The sequence below is a fragment of the Phacochoerus africanus genome, chromosome 2 (genome assembly GCF_016906955.1).
Source record: "Phacochoerus africanus isolate WHEZ1 chromosome 2, ROS_Pafr_v1, whole genome shotgun sequence".
NCBI lineage: Eukaryota > Metazoa > Chordata > Mammalia > Artiodactyla > Suidae > Phacochoerus > Phacochoerus africanus.
In genome coordinates this window covers 88,209,811-88,230,299 of record NC_062545.1, presented here as the reverse complement: position 1 = coordinate 88,230,299, position 20,489 = coordinate 88,209,811, and the positions used below count along the sequence as shown (strand labels likewise).

Below are 20,489 nucleotides of genomic sequence, written 5' to 3'. Positions count from 1 at the left end.
CTGCCTTTCTTGGGTTATTTTCTTTTTTTATCTGCTCACTTCATGTCATAGAAGACAAAGATTTATGTCTTGTCTGGCTGCCTTCTTCTAATCATATGACCCAATCATAGTTTAAGTTGTGGTTAAATCAGTATTACATATTTATATTATTATCAATGTGGACTGTGTTTTCGTACTGAAACATGTAATATATAGTGACTTCATTTCCTTTTTGTACAGCTTTTCCTTTTTTTCCTTAGAACATTTTCTCCCATTTGCTTAGTTTTGTGCATACCTGTAATTGATGTGCCTTTCAGATACTCTGACAGGGCTGTAAACATCCTCTTAGGTTGGCCAAAGAAGTTAAGTCATTTATCAGTTCCATCTTATATTTATGTATTTTTGAGACACAGCTTCTGGAGCCCTTCATCTTCTGGGTCTAATCTGGGCTGAGCTTTCTGGGTCCCTGCTCAGCTTTATTCCAGGGGCTCTTTATTTATTTTTTACTTTTTTTTTGTCTTTTGTCTTTTTTGGGCTATACCTCTGGCATATGGAAGTTCCCAGGCTAGGGGTCAAATCAGAGCTATAGCTACCGTCCTCTACCATAACCACAGCAACTTGGGATCCGAGCCGCATCTGCAACCTGCACCACAGCTCATGGCAATGCTGGATCTTTAACCCACTGAACAAGGCCAGGTATCTAACCTGTGTCCTCATGGATGCTAGTCAGATTGTTTCCACTGAGCCATGACAGGAGCTCCCAGGGGCTCTTTTTAATCAGCACCCTGAGAATTCCCCTTGCTGCTTTCCTTCCTGTGCTGTATCTCAGAGTCCCTGGATTTCTTCTGTTTCTTTCCTTATGTTATATCCTCATTTAGGTGATGATGTACATTCTTTATGTGCTTACTTAGAGTGGATTTCTGTGATATAAACTTAAAAAATATTTGCTTACGATATTTTATTCCAACTTTAAATTTTATTGGTGGATGAAGAGAGATATTTTTGGCTCAAAATCATCTGTTCTCTAAAATTTAAAACATTTTCGACTGACTTCCAGATTTCTGTGTTGTGCATGAGATTCCTAATGTCATTCTGACTTGAATTCCTTCATAAGTCTGTCTACCAGCCTCGCATACCCACAGCAGCACTTGAGGTCTCTCTTCTTCCTCTTGTTTTATAAATACAGGGTGCTGTACCTTGCTTGATATGAGTCTTCTAAAATTCCTTTAATGAGCCCTTGGTGGGTATTTGAATTTTGGATTTCTGATATGTTTTTGGAATAATTGTTCTCATTTATTTCTGCCTTTTATCATCTCCGTGCCCTTATTTCTAGAACAGTCCATGATCTGATCCTCTAGATTTCTTAACACTCACAACCACACAGACCAATGCAACACAGGAAACACTCGCAACCTCAAAACACTCACTACTGCACAACCCGCAACACACACAGTCTATGCAACTCACAGCACACATACGCACACCACACACTGACCACAAACACACACGCACACAACCCAAAGTTCAGTCACAACCACAACCCCCCCCCCCAACCATCCACACCACACAAATTTTTTTCTTGCACTGTTTATTGGTTTTATATTTGTTTTTCCTGGGAGATTGCTTCAACTTTTTCTTTTAGCCATTCTATTGAATTTTTGTTACTGCTGAAATATTTTTAGTTTCTGAGTTTTTATTATCTTGATTGTTCCATGTTATAGCTCCCAGTTATTGTTTTATATACAATAATATATGAAAAGTTTATATATATTTTTTGGCCATGCCCACAGCGTGTAGAGGTTTCTGGGCCAGGGATCAAATCCAAGCCACAGCAGTAACAATGTCAGATCCTTAACTGGCTAAGCCACCAGGGAACTCCAAAAAATGTTTATATTTTCTTTGTTCCCTTCTTTGCCTCTCTTTTATCCTGGTCTTAATTTTCCCCCTCCCATTTCATCACTATTTTTTGTATTTTCGCCTTTCCAGTGCCTTGAAAGATGGGGAAGATGTAGGACGGCCCCTGCCTGATAAGTGGGAGAGGTATGCAGGCTGCTTGCCCAGAGGCACTGAGTCAGGAGGGACCCTGGAGAGCCCTGGAACTGCCACAGTGTTGGGGGGTGTTGGTTGGGAGGCAGTGGGGCTTAGCAGGACATGGCCCTAATGTGATGGAGAAGGACCAGGTGAGGAAGGTTCTGGCATATTTTGTGAAATAATTGTTTCCTCTGCAGCCCAGAGATACGAAGCATACAGTTTAAAATTGCACATTTGTGTGTGTAGGAGCCTGTGCTTTCTTTCCTAAAAGTGGTTGTGGTGTTCATGTGATTCTGAAATGACACCATGATGGCCCAAAGTAAACAACGTCTGGGAGATCATTAAGACTGATTTGCACACTCCGCCCAAACACATACCTTCCCATCCACATTCCACCCACTTTTCAAAACATGCTTCAAAACTCATAATTTCTTTTTATCGATTTTATCCTGAAATGAGCTCCTCTTCAGAACTTGTGTAGTGATTATTATCCATATAATTATTTCTCAGTGTGCCATATGCTGTCTTATTTCAGCTTATCTAGAATGGCTAGGATTTTTTAAATATTTTAAGCCTGCCAGGTGCTTTTATCGCAGAGATTAATAGCTTAAGTTAACATCCTCAAACTTTTATTTACTTGCACTGGCCATAGAGAAGGTAACTAATCTCAAGTTCCACATCTATAAAATGGAGACAGCAGCTGTGATACCTCATAGAGTGGTTAGGAATCGTCAATGAGCAGATGCAAATTAAGTGCTTAGCATAAAATCTGGTATTACATAGTGTTCAGAGGAAGAGGCCATATCCTGTTTTTCTCCACTATTCCTAATATAATGCTGAGCTCATTTGAGGAGCAAAATGAAGTCTTTTCTGAATTGAAAATAAGACAGTGAAAATAAATAACAAGTTAAACTTCATAGGCCGCATACCCTTAAGTACTGTTTTCTATCTTTGGATCAGATTTTTTGTGCATAAAACCTTACCCAGCAGCAGCTCTGTCTTCCTGACCTTGTAATGACTTTCCTGAAGCACCTCCATGTCCCAGGCAGCTGGGTATCATCTCATTGTGTCACTAACCATCCTTCCCACTAACTGCTGAGCTTATTAGCAGGCATTGTGGATTTTTTCCTGTTTTCATTAGAAAAAAATCCACTATAAATGAATTACTTGAGTGTTAGGGCTTCATTTACTCTTTGCCCCATCTCTTCATCTAGAGCTGGGTCACATCTGTGGAATGGGATCAGATAACTGTTAACTCCCCCATTCTTTCATTTTTGCTTAGATCACCAATGATGTGGCCTTCAGGCATTTTATGGATAAATCTAAAAGATAATGTTCATGAAATTAAATGTCCTTTTTCACTAGCGTGTGCTGCTTAGTTGTATCTTAAACTCAGTCATGCCATAATCATACCGACCAGTACAGCATATTAACTTGTTAATGCAGTTCTGTCCAGAGAGCAGCATTTGCTAATACCTTTTTCTGCTGTGAATTAGGGCATCATTGTAGTAGTGATGTGCACTTTTGCTCCTGTACTGACTTTCCAAAAATGCTTATGCTCAGCTGTCTTTCTATTTTGTCCTAGGTATTCATCAGTTTCTTAAAGTTTGCCTAAAGGAATTTCTTTTTTTTTTTGCTTTTTTTTTTTTTTTTTTGCTTTTTAGGGCCACACCCATGGCATATGGAAGTTCCCAGGCTATGGGTCAAATTAGAGCTACAGAGGCCAGCCTACACCACAGCCACAGCAGCACGGGGTATGAGCCACGTCTGTGACCTACACCATAGCTCACAGCAAAGCCAGATCCTTGATCCACTGAGCAAGATCAGGGATCAAACCTGCAACCTCGTGGTTGCTAGTCAGATTTGTTTCTGCTGCACCACAACAGTACCTCCTGCCTGAAGGATTTTTTAAGGCTACCCCCAGTCTGCTTTGTTTAAGGATATTCCTGGGGAAACGGAGGTTGCATCTAAGGTTAATGCTTCATGCCCAATTTCATCCTGTGCAGAGCTATATTTTAAAAAGATAAATCCATATTTATCTTGTGGCACAGTGGGTTATGGACCCAGCCTTGTCACTGCAGTGGCTCAGGTCACCACTATGGTGTGGGTTTGATCCCTGGCTTGGGAACTTCTACATGCTGTGGGCATAGCCAAAAAAACCCAACCAACCAACCATCCCACAAAGAAAACAGCAAACATCTGGGCTGATGTTTCTGTGGTTGCACTTTAATTTAATAAGCATCTACTGAAACAAGTATCAAAAACTAAAATCTTAATATTCATGTGATCACTAAACCACTGTATCAGTCAGACATTACTTGGATTTTCAAAGCAGTGTTTAACTTGCAGTGCTCATGCAGAGGAAAGAGGAACAGACAGAATAATCTGTTACTTTCAAGGTGTATTTTTACCTTCTAATATCTATTCTTAAGATAAGTAACAGCAGTCTGCCATCATATTTTACTATATAGCTTGTGAAGCACTTTGACCTGGAGTTTATCATCTGTTCTGACAACAACTCTGTGTTGTGGTTGTTAGTACTATCTTCAATTTAGAGATGAAAAAATATGAGGCTGGGCAAGTTAAAGGACTCACTGAAGTTACTTAATTAACTAGTCATAGAAGACCTGGCTCTCAAACCTATATGTATGACCACAAATTCTTCCTCTCTTTCTACTACATCTTATTTACATCATTAATTTTTAAGAAGTTCCCTGGTGGCCTAACATGTTGGGGATCTGGCTTTCTCACTGCTGTGGTATGGGTTTGATCCCTAGCCCAGGAACGTCCTCAGGCAGTGGATGGAGCCAAAAATATTTTAAAAATAAAATGTAATATCAGTCTTCCATCATATTGTATTTGGAAAAAAAAAATCCGTACATTTTTGTCCTAAATGTAAAAGAAGTAAACTGACTTCAGTTGATTGGTTAAAAAAATCCATTGGAGTGCTTGCTTAAGCAGCACATATAATAAAAAAATTCTTTGGAAATCAAATACCTTAGCAATATTTTTCTCAATTTTAGAAGAAGAATATTCATGGTTTGCTTGAGCAAGTTGCTTCATTTTACTCTGTGCAAAGGTTTGTGTTTGTAGAAAGCAACAAAAGGGGAAGAAAAGCACTGCTTCATGTTACACTATACAGTCACTTGTTCCTTTTTTCTTTATTGGCTGTAAATAACAGTATGTTGGAAACTTTATAATTGCATGTAACCCTAGTCTTGTAACCCTAGCTTCTAACTGAATATAAGCTACATGGTTTTGCTTGTGTCTACATAAAAATTAAAATATCTTCCTGTTTTAATGTTTTATGAAATTAAAATTTTTATTTTATAAATTTATAAATAGGAATTTGAAGCTCTGTCTTTTTTTAGTTTATTTTTCTCATTGAGTTCATAATCTATTTGACATTGTTATCCATACTGGTAAGTGTTGAAAAAGCTTAAATCATAGCTGTCAAATGTATGATTTGGAAAAATCAAACCATTCTGAGAACATTAAATTGCTTCCCCTTTATTTACAGGCAATAATGATTTTGAAGCAGAACATTCTACTTGAGCATCTAATTAACCAATAACCCATTTGCTTGTTTTCCCCATGGTATTTCCCCAGTGCTGGGTCTCTTGCATGAAACTTGGGGCTCCTCTCAGGGGCTGGGTACTGTCATGGATACTGGATAGACCGTGGTAGGCAGGTGAGACACAGTCCCTGACTTAGCCATACACCATCAAATAACCTAAGAGGTATGCACAAAATGACATAAACAGGGCACAGTGGGAGAGAATAAAAGGGAAGCCCTAATTTAAATTGCTGGGCCATGCAAGGCCTCATGGAGGAAGTAGCTTGTAAATAGGATGGAGTAGTCTGTTGAGACAGTGGTCGTACGTGAGTCCAACACAAGGATGGGTGCAGGTGATTAGGAGGCAGGCTATTCCATTTGAGGGTGGGAAGGACAGAGAGCTACACCACTTTGGGAAACCATGGCCTTTCCTGGATTGGTAGGCCACCTATGTATCAGTTTCCTAGGGCTGCTTAAACAAATTGCTATAGTCTCCAAGGCCTAACAACAGAAATTTAGTATCCTAGAGTTCTGGTGGACAGAAGCCTGAGATAAAGCTGTTTTCTTCTAGAGATGCTAGGGGAGCATCTGGTCCTTGCCTCTTATAGCTTCTTGTGGCTACTTGCATCTCTGGGTTGCAGCCTCCTCCCTCTCTGTTCCATCTTCATGCTGCCTTCTTCGCTGTGAGTCCACGCTCCCTACAGCTGTTAATCATAAGGATGCTGCCCATGGCATTTAGGGATGTTCCAAAGAAGCCAGGGTTCTCTCTTCATTTCAGAATCCTCCACTTAATCATTTCATCAAAGACCCTTTTTTTTTTTTAAGTGAAAGGGTGACCTTCACAGTTTACAGGGACCTGATGTAGGTATCTTCTGAGGACCATTTTTTTAGCCTACCACACCCACCTGGTCATTTTCATTTACCCTTTGATTTTATTAAAATATCTATCCCTGTCTCCATGTAGGTCATGCATGTGTCATATGCACACATAACTCCTTGATCTAAGGATACTTCTAATCTCACCTCCCTTCCAGCAATAGCACAGGCATGTCAGACCAGAGAGGTGCCAGGATAAGCTTTGTCTGGGCTTTTGGGGAAGTTTCTTCTTCTCTGGGAGGTTCCTAGAATCAATTCTCTTCTTCCTCTAGCTACTGTCTTGTAGAATATAAAACTGCAGTTCCTACAGTCATCCTGCTATCAGCTGAAGGGCAGAGCATCTCCGTAATGGAGGATAATGTCCGAAGAGTCACAGGAAATCCCCAGAGCTAACCAACCCCATAGCCTCTTCAGCCTCTGGATTTCCATTCGTAACAGTCAGTGCATCTTGTTAGCATTTAGAGTGATTTAATTTGGGTTTTCTGCTACTTGCAGCCCAGAGGATCATTGGGAGAGGCTGTGGCATGAGCTTTGATTTTAATTGCTGTGTAGTGGAGGTCATTGATTTCGATTTTGAAACCTCACTTTGGACACCCCTGGGATAATTGCTTAGAGAGAGACTAGAGGCACTATTGCAGCCGTGTTGCCATCCAGGTGGATGATGGCTTGGATCGTGGAGATGGATGATGGCTTAAACTACGTGGTGGGGATAGAAATGAAAATAATTACACAGATTTGAAGTGTATACTGGAGAAAAAAAATATGCTGGAGGATTTCTCATTAAAGTTGGTAAGTGGAGGACAGACATCTAATTTGGCTTCTACCTTGATTAAAGCAATAGTAAATGACTTTTTTAAGGCATAAATATATAGGGGAAATGAGAAACTAGACAAGAGCAACAAAAATTAGAAACTAGAAAAGACTTAAACAATTGGTGAATACCTTAGAAGACTTAAGAAAACAGAATCATAAAGGAGCATTTGAAAAAGTTATTTTCCAAACTAATTCACACAATAGCCTTGTCAGAAATTCATAAATGTGGTCTACTGTTAGCTCTGGAAGAGGAAATGGAGGCCAGGTGCTGGACATTGGTCAGACGTGTGCTCTGGAAAATACTAGAAGTACTGGATCCCCTCCCCAGCCTCACAGGGAGGTGCCACTTCCACAACTGAAAAAAGACTGGGGATTTATTCTCTGGAAACAGTGATAATAATAATAAGTTAGTTATCTTACTGGGGAGGTAGAGTTGACAGTGAAGGTACTGTGTTTTTTAAATGGAGGTTAAACATGCATGTAGAGTTGCTGATGCTTCTTCAAATGTCTTCTCTCATTTGGCTCCAGAACACTGGCAACAAGACCTTCAACTCCCAGACAGCAGATAAGAAATCTCTTCTGGCAAAAGTGAACATCCCAAGAGGAGAAACTCGAATGGCCTGCCATCAGAGTTTCCTTAAAGGAAACAGAGCAGCCAAATCACCCTGCACTAAAGTTTCTAGGGCCCTAGCCCCACCCACAAACGAGAGCTTTTGGTCAGCTTCCAGGACTGGCTCTTATAAGGCAGAATGAACAACTTCATGAGGAAAGTGTCTAATATGAAAGTGATATCCTAGAGTTCCTGCTGCAAAGCAGTGGGTTAAGAATCCAGTTTGTCTCTGAAGCAGCACAGAGTCTATCCCTCCCAGTGCAGTGTTGCCACTGCTGTGGAGGAGGTGGCAACTGTGGCTCGGATTCAACCTGACAACAACAAAAAAAGTGAGATCCTGAAGACAATTTAGTGAATTCAGAGAGTAAGCAGAGAGGCAAAACTTAAACTAAATATATATATATTAAATATATATATTTAGAGAGGCAAAACTTAAACTATATATATTAAATATATATATTTAGAGAGGCAAAACTTAAACTAAATATATATATTTAGTATACATATATATGTGTGTGTACATGTGTATACATATTCAGGTATACACGTGTGTGTGTGTGTATTTGTTTATTCTTGGGTAAAAGCATCTTTTGCAGCCATTAACAAAGAAAAAGGTGCTTTAAAATAAAATTTTCAGGGAATAAAAAATACTTACAATTATGTGAAAACATAAGTAAAGGGGTGGAACTTTAGGTAGGGAAAAATCCCCCCAGAAAGTAGAAGAAAAAGGAAGTTAGAAGAAAAGGGAGCAAAAGAAAGGAAACTCGCAGGTCAATTTTTTGGAGCCCTACATTTGAATAATAGAGTTCCTGAAAGAGAGAATAGGAGAAAATAAGATGAAATCATTGAAGATACAATTTAAGAAATTTCATAAAAGTGAAAAACCCATATTTCTAGATTGAAAGCCCACCAAGTGCCTTGTTCCTTGGATGAAAATAGACTTAAAGTAAGGCTGTAACTGTGCAATTTCAGAATATTAGTTCAGAGAAAAGATCTGCTTCTAGAGAGAAGAGGGAAAAAAGTACACTTTTTAAGCCAAATACCAAGAATACACATATTTCAGATTTTTCAAAAGCAAAACAGTGGAAGAATTCAAGATAATGAATCTTCCCAAATATTTTTCTAGGAAATGTATTTCCAACTCAATTTGGTACCTAATCAGAAGCTCAATCAAGAGTAAATTAAGGAGTTCCCATCATGGCGCAGCAGAAACAAATCCAACTAGGAACCATGAGGTTGCAGGTTCAATCCCTGGCTTCGCTCAGTGGGTTAATCTGGCCTTGCTGTGGGCTGTGGTGTAGCTCGCAGATGCAGCTCGCATCTGGTGTTGCTGTGGCTCCGGCATAAGCTGGTGGCTACAGCTCCGATTAGACCCCTAGCATGGGAACCTCCATAAGCTGTGGTTGCAGCCCTAAAAAGACAAAAGTCAAAAAAAAAAAAAAAGTAAATTAAGACTTCTTTTTCAGGCATATTAGATTTCAAAGTATACCGCCCATGTGTATACTCTTTCTCGGGACACTTTTGGGTGACATTCTCTCACGGAATGTGCTAGTAAACCAAGGATAAAAAGCATGAGATACAGGAAACTGAAGGGCAGCATGTGATAGATGCTACTGAAGGAAACTGCAGGATGACAGCCTGGCACAAGGCCTGGAGAGCAACCCTGTGGACTGGAGGCAGGCAGGGATTCCTGGAGAGAGACCTCAAGAAAGTGAAACCGACAGAACTCAGGGTATGTAGGAACATCTTCAGGGCAGATTAGGACATTAAGATAATTGAAGAGCGTGGGGGTTAATTTTTATTAAGTACCTAAAACAATGAAGCAATGAATAAACCAAGACTGTTATTGTGGGATGAATGTGCAGAAAAAATATACATATAGTAATCTACTTGGCTTGGCCAAACATAAAGATCTATCCAAAATCATGGTTGAAAAGTGTGTATGTATATGTGAGTGAGAGAGAGACAGAGATAGAGACAGAGAGAGGGAGAGACATAAACAGAGAAAGAGACAGAGAGAGAAACAGACAAAAGAATGGAGGTGAGTGCAAAGCAAAGGAAGGTAGTCACTTCCATGGCAAAAAATATCGATATTTTTCAGAAGTATGTTATTTGTAATAAAGGTAAATACCAAAAGAATCAACTGGAAGAATTTCAGATGATGATGGTAGACGTGGCTAGTGTACCACCATCTTTGGGATAAATGCTGTATAAGTATAAAACAGTATACGCTTGAGACACTAATAAAAACTGGAGAAACGAGTGTGTTAAAGGGAGAGTCTACAGGGTTTGGCTCTGGCTTTAAGGTGGAGGTTGAGGGAGAAGTAGGCATCTCACGGTTTTCTTAGGTTTCTGGTTATTAACACCTTGGTGAATGGATGTGCCATTTACAGATTCTGAAGGACAGACAGAAGGAAGGACCTGCTAAGGCTGGGCCGGGAGGACCAAGTGCTCTTTCAGACATGCCAAGTGTTGTGGTGACTTACAGTGTGCATGGCACTGCAGTTGGCTTTATCTCAAAGGAGAGAAATGGCTTGGAGGTCACTGAGTCTTCAGCATCCAGAGGTCATTTAAAGCTCAGGAAGACAGATCACAGGCAGAAAGAGGGGAGGGCCCAGGATGAGTCCTGAGGACCAAGGGTTGGGACGTTGGGCAGTGTGGTAGCTGAGAAGGAGCTGGAAAAGGAGAGTAAAGACCTAGGGGACTGAGAGGGAAGAGGAAAGTTAGCAAATATTATCATGGGAGTGGAGAGAAGAGTGTCTTTCAAAGAGAAGCGGAGTAGTCCATCTTGCTGCAGGATGCTCTGGGCTCTTGAGAGGCTGGAAGCTGTCCATCCTGACTCTTGAGGATGCTTTTATGTGACTGTGGTACTGGGTCACCCACTTGTCCATTTACTGAGGATGCTCCCAGATGTCAGTGTGCTGGTGTCACAGAGACATTGCACATAGACAGCTTACTTGGTGGGTTTTATGCTGGGGAAACATAGTATAAATAATCCAAAATAATAATTTACTGGCATGTTGTATTCTTTTAAACTATTTTGTTATGTTTGGCTCTCACTTTTGGCAGGCTTTTGACAGGAGCTTTTTGATTGTCCTTCCTGTGACTGTGTGGAAGGATGTTTTATAACATTCATCACAACTGTTTTCTTGTGCTTTTAATTGTCCACTTTCTGGATTTGCCATCGTGGCTCAGCGAAAGTGAATCTGAGTAGTATCCATGAGGGCACAGGTTCCATCCCTGGTTTGATCACCATACAGGGTTGTGTCCTGGAAAACAGCAGGCATTCTCAGGAGCTTGTGAGGAATGGAGACACTTCAGCTCAGCCTGAGGAGAAGCAGGATATTGTCAGGATGAGGGCAGACTGGCCTTGACACGCTGGCCCAGGCAGCTACGGGAATGAAGTCAGTTTGTGTGAGTGTGAATCTATTGATTTGCTTCCTTAGCCCCTGAATGATTTTTAGCTTACTATTTATTTCTTCTCTGTATCATGACCTTTCAGCTCTCCTATGCTTGAAATTATGTTGAGATCCATGCATTCTCCCTAGCATATTATAGTCTATTTGAATTAAATGATTCTAATATAGTCTTATTGAATTGAATAATTGAACTAATGAGTAGCTAATGTTCCTTTTGTTAAAAGTTTATATCGAGACCATCGTGCCAAAATCACCAAATGCGCTCAAAAAGCCTCACATGTGGGAGTTCCCTTCATGGCTTAGCAGTTAACAAACCCAACTAGGATCCTTGAGCATGTGGGTTCGATCCCTGGCCTTACTCAGTGGGTTAAGGATCTAGCATTGTCGTGAACTCTGGTGTAGGTCACAGCTGCATTTCTGTGGCTGTGGTGTGGGCTGGCAGCTGCAGCTCTGACGATCCTAGTCTGGGAACTTCCATGTGCTGCAAGTGAAGCCCTAAGAAGCAAAAAAAAAAAAAAAAAAAAAAAAAAAAAAAAAAAAAAAAAGAGCCTCACACATGAAGAATATTTGTATGTAGAGTGTATTCTTGGGTAAATCCAGGTAGAATATTACTGATACTGTGTTGTATGATAATTCAAGTTTTATTTTAGAGAACTGATCAGACCTTTCCTTCCCTTTTCTGTTATTTTTCTAATGCCTATGATCTGTTCATGTCAGTGCAGTGAGATTTCCCAGATCTTGTACACTCTTCTCCCCCATAGCACATGAATGCTTGCTCCTAAATGCATTGAACCCTCACCCCTCAAATTGTGGTCCAGGGACAAGCCATGGTGACATCATTTGGGGGCTCGTTAGATACACACAATCTCTACCCCCCTCCCAGATCCCCAGAATCTGATTTTGCCTTTTAACAAGATTCCCAGGTAATTCAGATACATATTAAAGTTTGAGGAGCGCCGCATTTCAAAACACATTTTGATTCTGATCCCTTAGGAATTAAGGCCTATATCCACTTAATCCTTATCACAACACAGGAAAAGTATTTTATTATCCTTATTTTACAGTTGAGAAATTGAGGCATAAAGAGGTTCAGGCCCAGGGATGTATATTATATATATTTATATATATTTAAGTATATATGTAAAATATATATTGTATATAATAAAAATACATACAATATATAATATATATTTATAAATATAGAATAAAATTATAATATATTTACAAATATATAAAAATTATACACTATATATTATATATAAATATATAATACATATGAATATATATGATATATAATATATATATCATATTTAAATATATATTTACTAGTGCTGAAGCCCATGCCAGACCCATTGAAATAAAATCTTTGGGCATCTGATGTTTTTACAGGTTTCAAAGATGATGCTAGTGCTCAGTTTGATGGAGAACCACTGAATTGGGGGGGTGGTCTATTTACAAAAACATAATGCATTGCCCAGGCACACACATGCATGTGTGCACAAGCCATTTAGTAACTGATCATATTTTTTTTTTTGGATGATTTGGTGTGGATCTTGAAGTTTTCAGGTGCTGAAATGAACACTAATCTCTCAATGTTGTGTTTGTGTGTCAGCTAGTTTAGCTGTTACCAAGCAGACACTGACACACCTCATGCTGGCTGTTTTTGGCCAACTGTAAGGTTGACATAACCTGACTTAGCAACCAGGAGAGATTTTCTCTTCATGGACAAATGCTATTTAAAAATATATTAATGTATCTCCTTGATGCATTTCAAATCTATGAACATGAGGCTTCATTCTCCACGATTTAATTAAATACTGAGGGAATTAATACTGAAGAAATACTGTACATTCTTGGGTGCAAGAGTGTCAATTAAAACTGGCAGAACAACAATTCAATCACAAGAGTTATTAAGAAGCTCTTTTAAAATTTGCAGTCTGGTAAGTAATAGCAAATGACTTGATGCTGAGCATTGTTGAATATAAATGTCAAATTAAATTGACTTGCCCTAGGTTGTTTTTCCAGAATACCATATCTGCATGCATTATTTCTCCCTTTATATCCTATGATAAATAGAAGAGGAAATATAACCAACCACCTGGGTCTTGTTCAGTTGTCATCCTAGGCAACTCCTATACATCTTACTTCTTCCCCTTAGTTTCTAATGAGCTAATCATCCAGAGTTTCCAAGAAGTCAGTAGCAAGGCACATTGCTGAGTCAGGATTGAGGCTTCTTAGAAATTGTTCATGCTTTTTCCTTCTATCCTAGTTACCTTTATGAATAACTCCCTGGCCTTAAAATTCCTCCATCAGGAGTTCCCGTCATGACACAGCGGAAACGATTCCAACTAGGAACCATGAGGTTGTGGGTTCGATCCCTGGCCTCTCTCAGTGGGTTAAGGATCTGGCGTTGCCGTGAGCTGTGGTGTAGGTCGCAGACGAGGCTTGGATCTGGTGTTGCTGTGGCTGTGGCGTAACACCAGCAACTGTAGCTCTGATTAGACCTCTAGCCTGGGAACCTCCATATGCCATGAGTGTGGCCCCAAAAAGCAGAAAAAAAAAATTCCTCCATCAGATAAACATTTGGGTTGAGCTAGTATAGAATATAGGAAATCACTAAGGATTTGAAAGGGAAAATGAGAGAGTTTTTCACTTGCCAGAAAATTGCATAACCTCTGTGCCATTGCACTTTATCACTTGAAAGTGGATTAAGGAAGGATAAAATGGTGTTTTTGGAGGCACTTTATAAGTTTTTGAAGCTTTATGCAAATTCTATTATTTTATCATTGAATGCAGCTCTCCCTAGAGTGAGAGAAGATACATAAAAGCCAATTCATCATTAAAATCCTTGTGAGGATTTGTTTCAAAGCAAATCACAACTACAGATCATAGCTTGGGGATAATAGGACTAAGTTGGTATCCAGAGGTATCATACTTTACATATTTGCAATAAACCCTTGGGAATTAGGGAAGGCATAGTAAATAGAATAAGAGGCCTTATAGAAGGGAAATGGTAGGACACAGACTAGAAATTTCTCACATTTCATTATTCCTTCCTCTGTTCTTACCTTATTCTGGGACATGATTCTATAAAGGAGTTAGCTAGAATGAACAAGCAAAAGCAAGACATTATGTCAGAGATTGTATATACATGTGCCACTGGACATTTGCTAGTTTATTTTTGTGAGAAGGTGGGAGAAATTATTGGCATCGTATTTTGGAGGTGGGAGAGGCAAGTAGAGATTTTACTTTACTTTTCTTTATAAAGAAGTGCCTTTGGCCCTGGGGTAAAAAATAAGGAAATGAAAGCTTGGAGGAGAGCATGGAGGAAATGGATTAGGAAAAAGTAGAGAAATAAGCAGCTAGATAGAAAGCAGGAAGTTGAGCAAGGAGCTGTTTTTCTTCCTGTAGTTGATGTAAGTTGCCATCAGCTTTGTTGGTTTTCCCAGAGATCCCCGGTTCTCACTAGACATCAGAATCACCCTTATAGGTCCCATGAGATTTACAGTTTTAGAATGTTGGGACCTGTGGCATATTTATTTTTCTGTTTTTCAATGAGGGGCACAAAAGCATCTGATGTACGGCCAGTGTTTCATCCTGTTTAGGTCACTGACATCTCTTGCCTTGTAAACTGAAATGTCTCTTCAGGTATCCACTATTTTGGTTTCAAAGTAGGAAAAAAAAGAAACAGAAAAAATATAGCATGAGGATTGTTTGGTTAAACTGTTTCATTGATAAATCAGCTATATTAATAAACTCTCTAATATTGCTACAAGTAGAGGTACTAGATAATTAATTTCAAATATTTCTGTTTTAAAATAAATAGTATAAGGATGTCAGGTATCATGGTTCAATACATCATCTCCCTGGAGCTTCTAGGTAAAGTATTAAGATAAGAAAAGGAAATATGTATTAAGGATTAGAAGGAAAGAAGTAAAAAAAAAAAAGAAAGAAAAGAAAAGGAGTTCCCGTCGTGGCGCGCAGTGGTTAACGAATCCGACTAGGAACCATGAGGTTGCGGGTTTGATCCCTAGCCTTGCTCAGTGGGTTGACGATCTGGCGTTGCCGTGAGCTGTGGTGTAGGTTGCAGACGCGGCTCGGATCCCGCGTTGCTGTGGCTCTGGCATAGGCCGGTGGCTACAGCTCCGATTCAACCCCTAGCCTGGGAACCTCCATATGCCGAGGGAGCGGCCCAAGAAATAGCAACAACAACAACAACAACAACAACAACAAAAAAGACAAAAAGACAAAAAAAAAAGGAAAGAAGTAAAACTGTCAATATTTGTAGTTAATATGATTAATCCATGTAGTAAACACAAGAAAATCTACAGATTAGAGATTATAGAATTTTAAAAGGTTTTTATGGGTAAAGTCAGAATTTAACAGGATTTTTATATGTAAGTCATTATTCAAATTCAGAGCTTTTTGTACCAGTAATGACTGGTTAGCAAATTGGATAGGAAAAAAGTCCATTACTATAGCAACCAAAAATATACAAGAAGAAACCCAGAAGAGATATGTGAGATCGCTATGGGAAAAAATTTTTTAAGCGCTTTAACAGAGGATGTAAAATAATTAAGTAGACACCTAAACCATATTCATAAATGAAAAAAAGCAATATGGTAAGGATGTCAGTTCTCTCCAGTTGATTTGTAAGTATATATATATATATATATATATATATATATATATTACATTGCACGTGTTATATATTTATATATACAGTGAAATTTATTTCACTACATAAATATAGTGAAAACTTATGTTCTGTAAACTAGATGATTTAATTCATAAATGATTTCAGTCAAAATTTGGGGGACTACTGCTTACTTCTGGTAATGGAAGCTCTCTGTAGAAAATAGGTCAAAATTTGATGAAATAACTTTAACTTACATATTGAAGAATATCTGTGAATCTTAAATAGGATAAGTACACATAGAAACATACCTAGACACAGTAAAACTACCGACAGCAAAGTCAATGAGAGAAGTATTTAAAGCAGTAAGAGAAGAAAGACATAATGACATGATGAACATCTGGCTTTTCATCAAAAACAAGAGGCACAAATGATCAAACAACCCCTCTCCTGGGCATATACCCAGAAAAAACTATAATTTGAAAAGATACACTCACCCCTATGTTTGTAGCAGCACTATTTACAGTAGCCAAGATATGGAAATCCATGTACCCATCAATAGACACCTAAAACTAACACAGTTGACATTGCTTCAGTTAAAAAAAAAAAAATTACTAAAGGAAATTCTTCAGTCTGAAAGGAAATGGTTACAGATGCTAACTTGGATCCTAGAAGGAATTAAGGAATTAATACTGGAAGTGACAAATATGTGAGGAAATGTATTTTCTTCTGTTAATTTATTCTTTTGATTAGTAAAGTAAAAATTATAGGCACACACTTACATAAAAGATACTATCTTATTTGTTTATAACATAAATAAATATGGATATTTTAACAATAGTACAAAAAGGCGGAAATGCTGCCAAACCAGAGTAAGCTTACTGTATTTTATTGGAAATAAGTCAGTACTAACTTGAAGGAGATCATGGTAAGGTAAAGATGCATGTTATAATACTCAGTATGATACTAAAAGCTAACAAAAGTGCCACTAAAAAATTGACAGGTAAATAAAACACTATACATTTGACACAAAAAAAGGCAAAGGCAGTAAAGAAGGAATGTTTGTTAGAACAGAAAAAGATGAGACAAATGTAAATCAAAAAGCAAATTTCAACATGCAAATAGTTAATTAATATTAAATCCCAACATAATTAAATGATACTTTATTTTATATATTTAATATTTAACATACAAAATTATTAAATATTAGCTAAAAATAATTTTAAATACATTAAATATGAAGGACTAAACATCCTAATTGAAAGACAGTGACTGTCAAGATTGGACAAAAATGTTAAGATTCAACTCTATGTGATCTTTAAAAAGACACTTTAAATTCATGGAATTCCTGTCATGGCTCAGTGGTTAACAAATCTAACTAGGAACCATGAGGTTACGGGTTCGATCCCTGGCCTCGCTCAGTAGGTTAAGGAACTGGCGTTGCTGTGAGCTGTGGTGTATGTAGGTCGCAGATGCAGCTTGGAGCCCACATTGCTGTGGCTGTGGTGTAGGCCGGTGGCTACAGCTCTGATTAGACCACTAGCCTGGGAACCTCCATATGCCATGGGTGCAGCCCTAGAAAAGACCAAAAAAAAAAAATTTCAAAGTCATAAGCAGGTTGTAAGTAAAGATTTAACAAAAATAGTCTATGCCAATAGTAAACATAAAAGAGTTGCAGTGGGTACATTAATGTCGGATAAAATAAACTTCAAGGAAAAAGTAATACTAGAGGAAAAAAAGGACATTTAATGATAAAAGTGTCAGTACATAAGGAAAACATTTATAAATGTACATGTACCTAATAACAGAACCACAAAACTTACAGGATTGAAAGGAGTAAAACAAGTTACTCCTTCTGCAGTGAATGTGGCATAAATTCATTAGGCATAAAATCAGTAAACATATCTGACACCAGCTGAATTGACCTGATTTACATAGAAAACTCTAGCCAACAACAGCAGAATTCCTGCACTTTTTAAGTACACATGAAGCATTCATGAACATAGGCTACATGCTAGACCATAGAAGCACTTGCTTGTGAACTTTTGTAACAGCTCTGAATGGATAAAGCAAAAATATACATTAGCTTCTCAATGAACAATCAAGTTATGGTATAGCCACACAATGAAATACTATTAAACAATATGAAGGTATAAACTACTTGTGTGTTACAACATAAATAAATCTTAAAAATATCATCTTAAGTGAAAAATACCAGATGAAAAAGACTACATATTGTATGATTCCATTTATACGAAATTTCTAGAAAAGAAAGGCAAAACTGTAGTGACAGAAAGTCTGGTCATTACCTGGGGCTGGTGGTGAGGAAGTGTGGATTGGATGTTTTAAACGTTCAACAGAACGTTTTAGAATAAGAATGATCATTTTGATACTAAAACTGATAGTTTTATAAAATAGCCTTGCATGTCAGTGGAGACTAGTCTTATTGATTTGCTCCAACCCCTCTCCTCAACTTTAGTCTATGATTAACTTACCATATTCATGCCTTTTCATTTTGGATCAAGTTTGTACAAATAAATATTTAATATTTTAGTAGTAGTATTTTGTTTTCATTTCTGACATAGTTAATGCTATGTACCAAATTCTAAATAGCAAGATATCACTCACATTGTTAAAAAGAAAATTCAGCTCAATGGAGTTCCCGCTGAAGCACAGTGGGATCAGTGGCATCTTGAAAGCACTGGTATGCAGGGTTGATTCCAGGCCTGGCACAGTGGGTTAAATATCTAGCATTGCCATAGCTGCCCCTTCGGTCACAACTGTAGCTCAGATCTGATCCCTGGTCTGGGAACTCCATGAGCCACGGGGCAGCCAAAAAAAGGAAAAAAAAATTCAGCTAAAAATATACTTCTTATATATTTATGAAAAGATTACTTTAGGAGTTCCCATCAAGACTCAGTGGTTAATGAACCCAACTAGTAACCTTAAGTTTGTGGGTTCAGTCCCTGGCCTTGCTCAGTGGGCTAAGGATCCAGCATTATCATGAGCTGTGGTGTAGGTTGCAGATGCGGCTTGGATCCTGTGTTGCTGCTATGGTGTAGGCCAGAAGCTACAGCTCCGATTCTACCCCTAGCCTGGGAACCTCCATATGCTGCAGGTGTGGCCCTTTAAGAAAAAAAAAAAAAAAAGATTACTATATCAAGTAATAATCAAAATCACTTATCTCCTAAGTTGTTTCATTTTACCACTCTAAGTATATAGGTTATACGTTAACTTTTCCATACTTTGAATTATTCACTAGGGATCTATAGATTTTGACACTAACTTTTAGTAATAGTAATCCTATTTACCTGTTATTGATGAAATCAAGTTGGCATGTTAATACTGAGATCAAGTTTCTGAAAATTATTGTGAATCTAAGAGGGGGGAGGGGTAAAACATGGGTAGGGGACTCAGAGGTACAAACTGCCATGTTTAAGATAAATAAGCCGCAAGAATATATGGTACAGCCCAGGGAATATAGCCAGTGTTGTATTATAAGTTTAAATGGTGTATAATCTAAAAAAAATTTTGACTCATTATGTTGTATGGCTAAAACTATATAATACTATAAATAAACTCTCTGTCAGTAAAAAAAAAAAAAGAAATATGGAGATGGTAAAAATTCCATCCAGTATTTCCAAAGCTATAAAATGACTTGAAAGTGGGATATGAGCATCTGTTATATACCCTCGTTTGAGATATATAAAAACAAAACTTCTGATTTTTAGCACAGATTTAAGAGAATAGTTTGACATTGGCATTCTCGTTGCATAAATGTAGCAGTGGCTTGTGATTCTTTGGGAAAAAATATGATGAGTCCTGAGAAGACTGTTAAATAATATGACTGCTTATTTCCTAGCTATTATTTTAGATGCTGTGTTTTTACTTAAAGCTATCTTATGCAGTTTTTATTTAAAGCTCACAAACACCAAAAAGCTCTATTTTTTCAGGAAAAAATTTAAGCCAAGATAGGAGGTAGTCATGCTGATTACATGTCCTGTCAGGAACATTGACGATGAATTGGACAGTTGTTTGGCCATAACTCTCAGGATATCTACACAAAAAAATCAGGAATTGATCATATCTAGAACAGGCATTTAACACAGATTATTTTATCATGTTCTAGTATGGTAGCTAAAACTGAAAATGAAGAAAATAAATGTGGGTACCTCTGTACAATGTAGAAGACCTACAATACAGTAAAATACTAATGCCTGGATAATAGGACAGGGTTCCAGCACTGTTCCATTTGAATTTTCTGCAGTGATGGAAATATTCTGTTATTGGGGCTGTCAGTATGACAACTTGAGCATTACTGCAGCTGGTTTACAAAAATCACAGCCATTCTGGTTTCACCCCAGCTTTATTGGACTAGATTTTATGCAAGAATTAGGAGTATGATAAGAACATAAGCAGAGGAGATAAAAGCCAAAGACCTAAGACCATTGACTCTTTGGAATACTTAACCACAGATGGACCAATTAGGAGCACTGAGGTTGGAGCTTGCGAACTTCAAATTGATTATACGTATTGTGCACTATGAGTTTTAGAGACATATAATAAATA

General features: G+C 38.1%; 1 protein-coding gene across 1 annotated transcript in view; it reads left to right on the top strand.

The window, feature by feature from the left end:
• The window catches only part of MEI4 (meiotic double-stranded break formation protein 4), a 50,278-nt gene extending 39,783 nt beyond the window's left edge, over nucleotides 1-10,495 (top strand). Inside the window, exons 4-6 of the mRNA XM_047769147.1 lie at nucleotides 1,966-2,019; nucleotides 8,763-8,811; nucleotides 10,259-10,495. Of these exons, the coding sequence (XP_047625103.1) occupies nucleotides 1,966-2,019; nucleotides 8,763-8,811; nucleotides 10,259-10,495 (340 nt within the window). The remainder of the gene's footprint in view (nucleotides 1-1,965; nucleotides 2,020-8,762; nucleotides 8,812-10,258) is intronic.
• The last annotated feature ends 9,994 nt before the right edge of the window (nucleotides 10,496-20,489 follow it).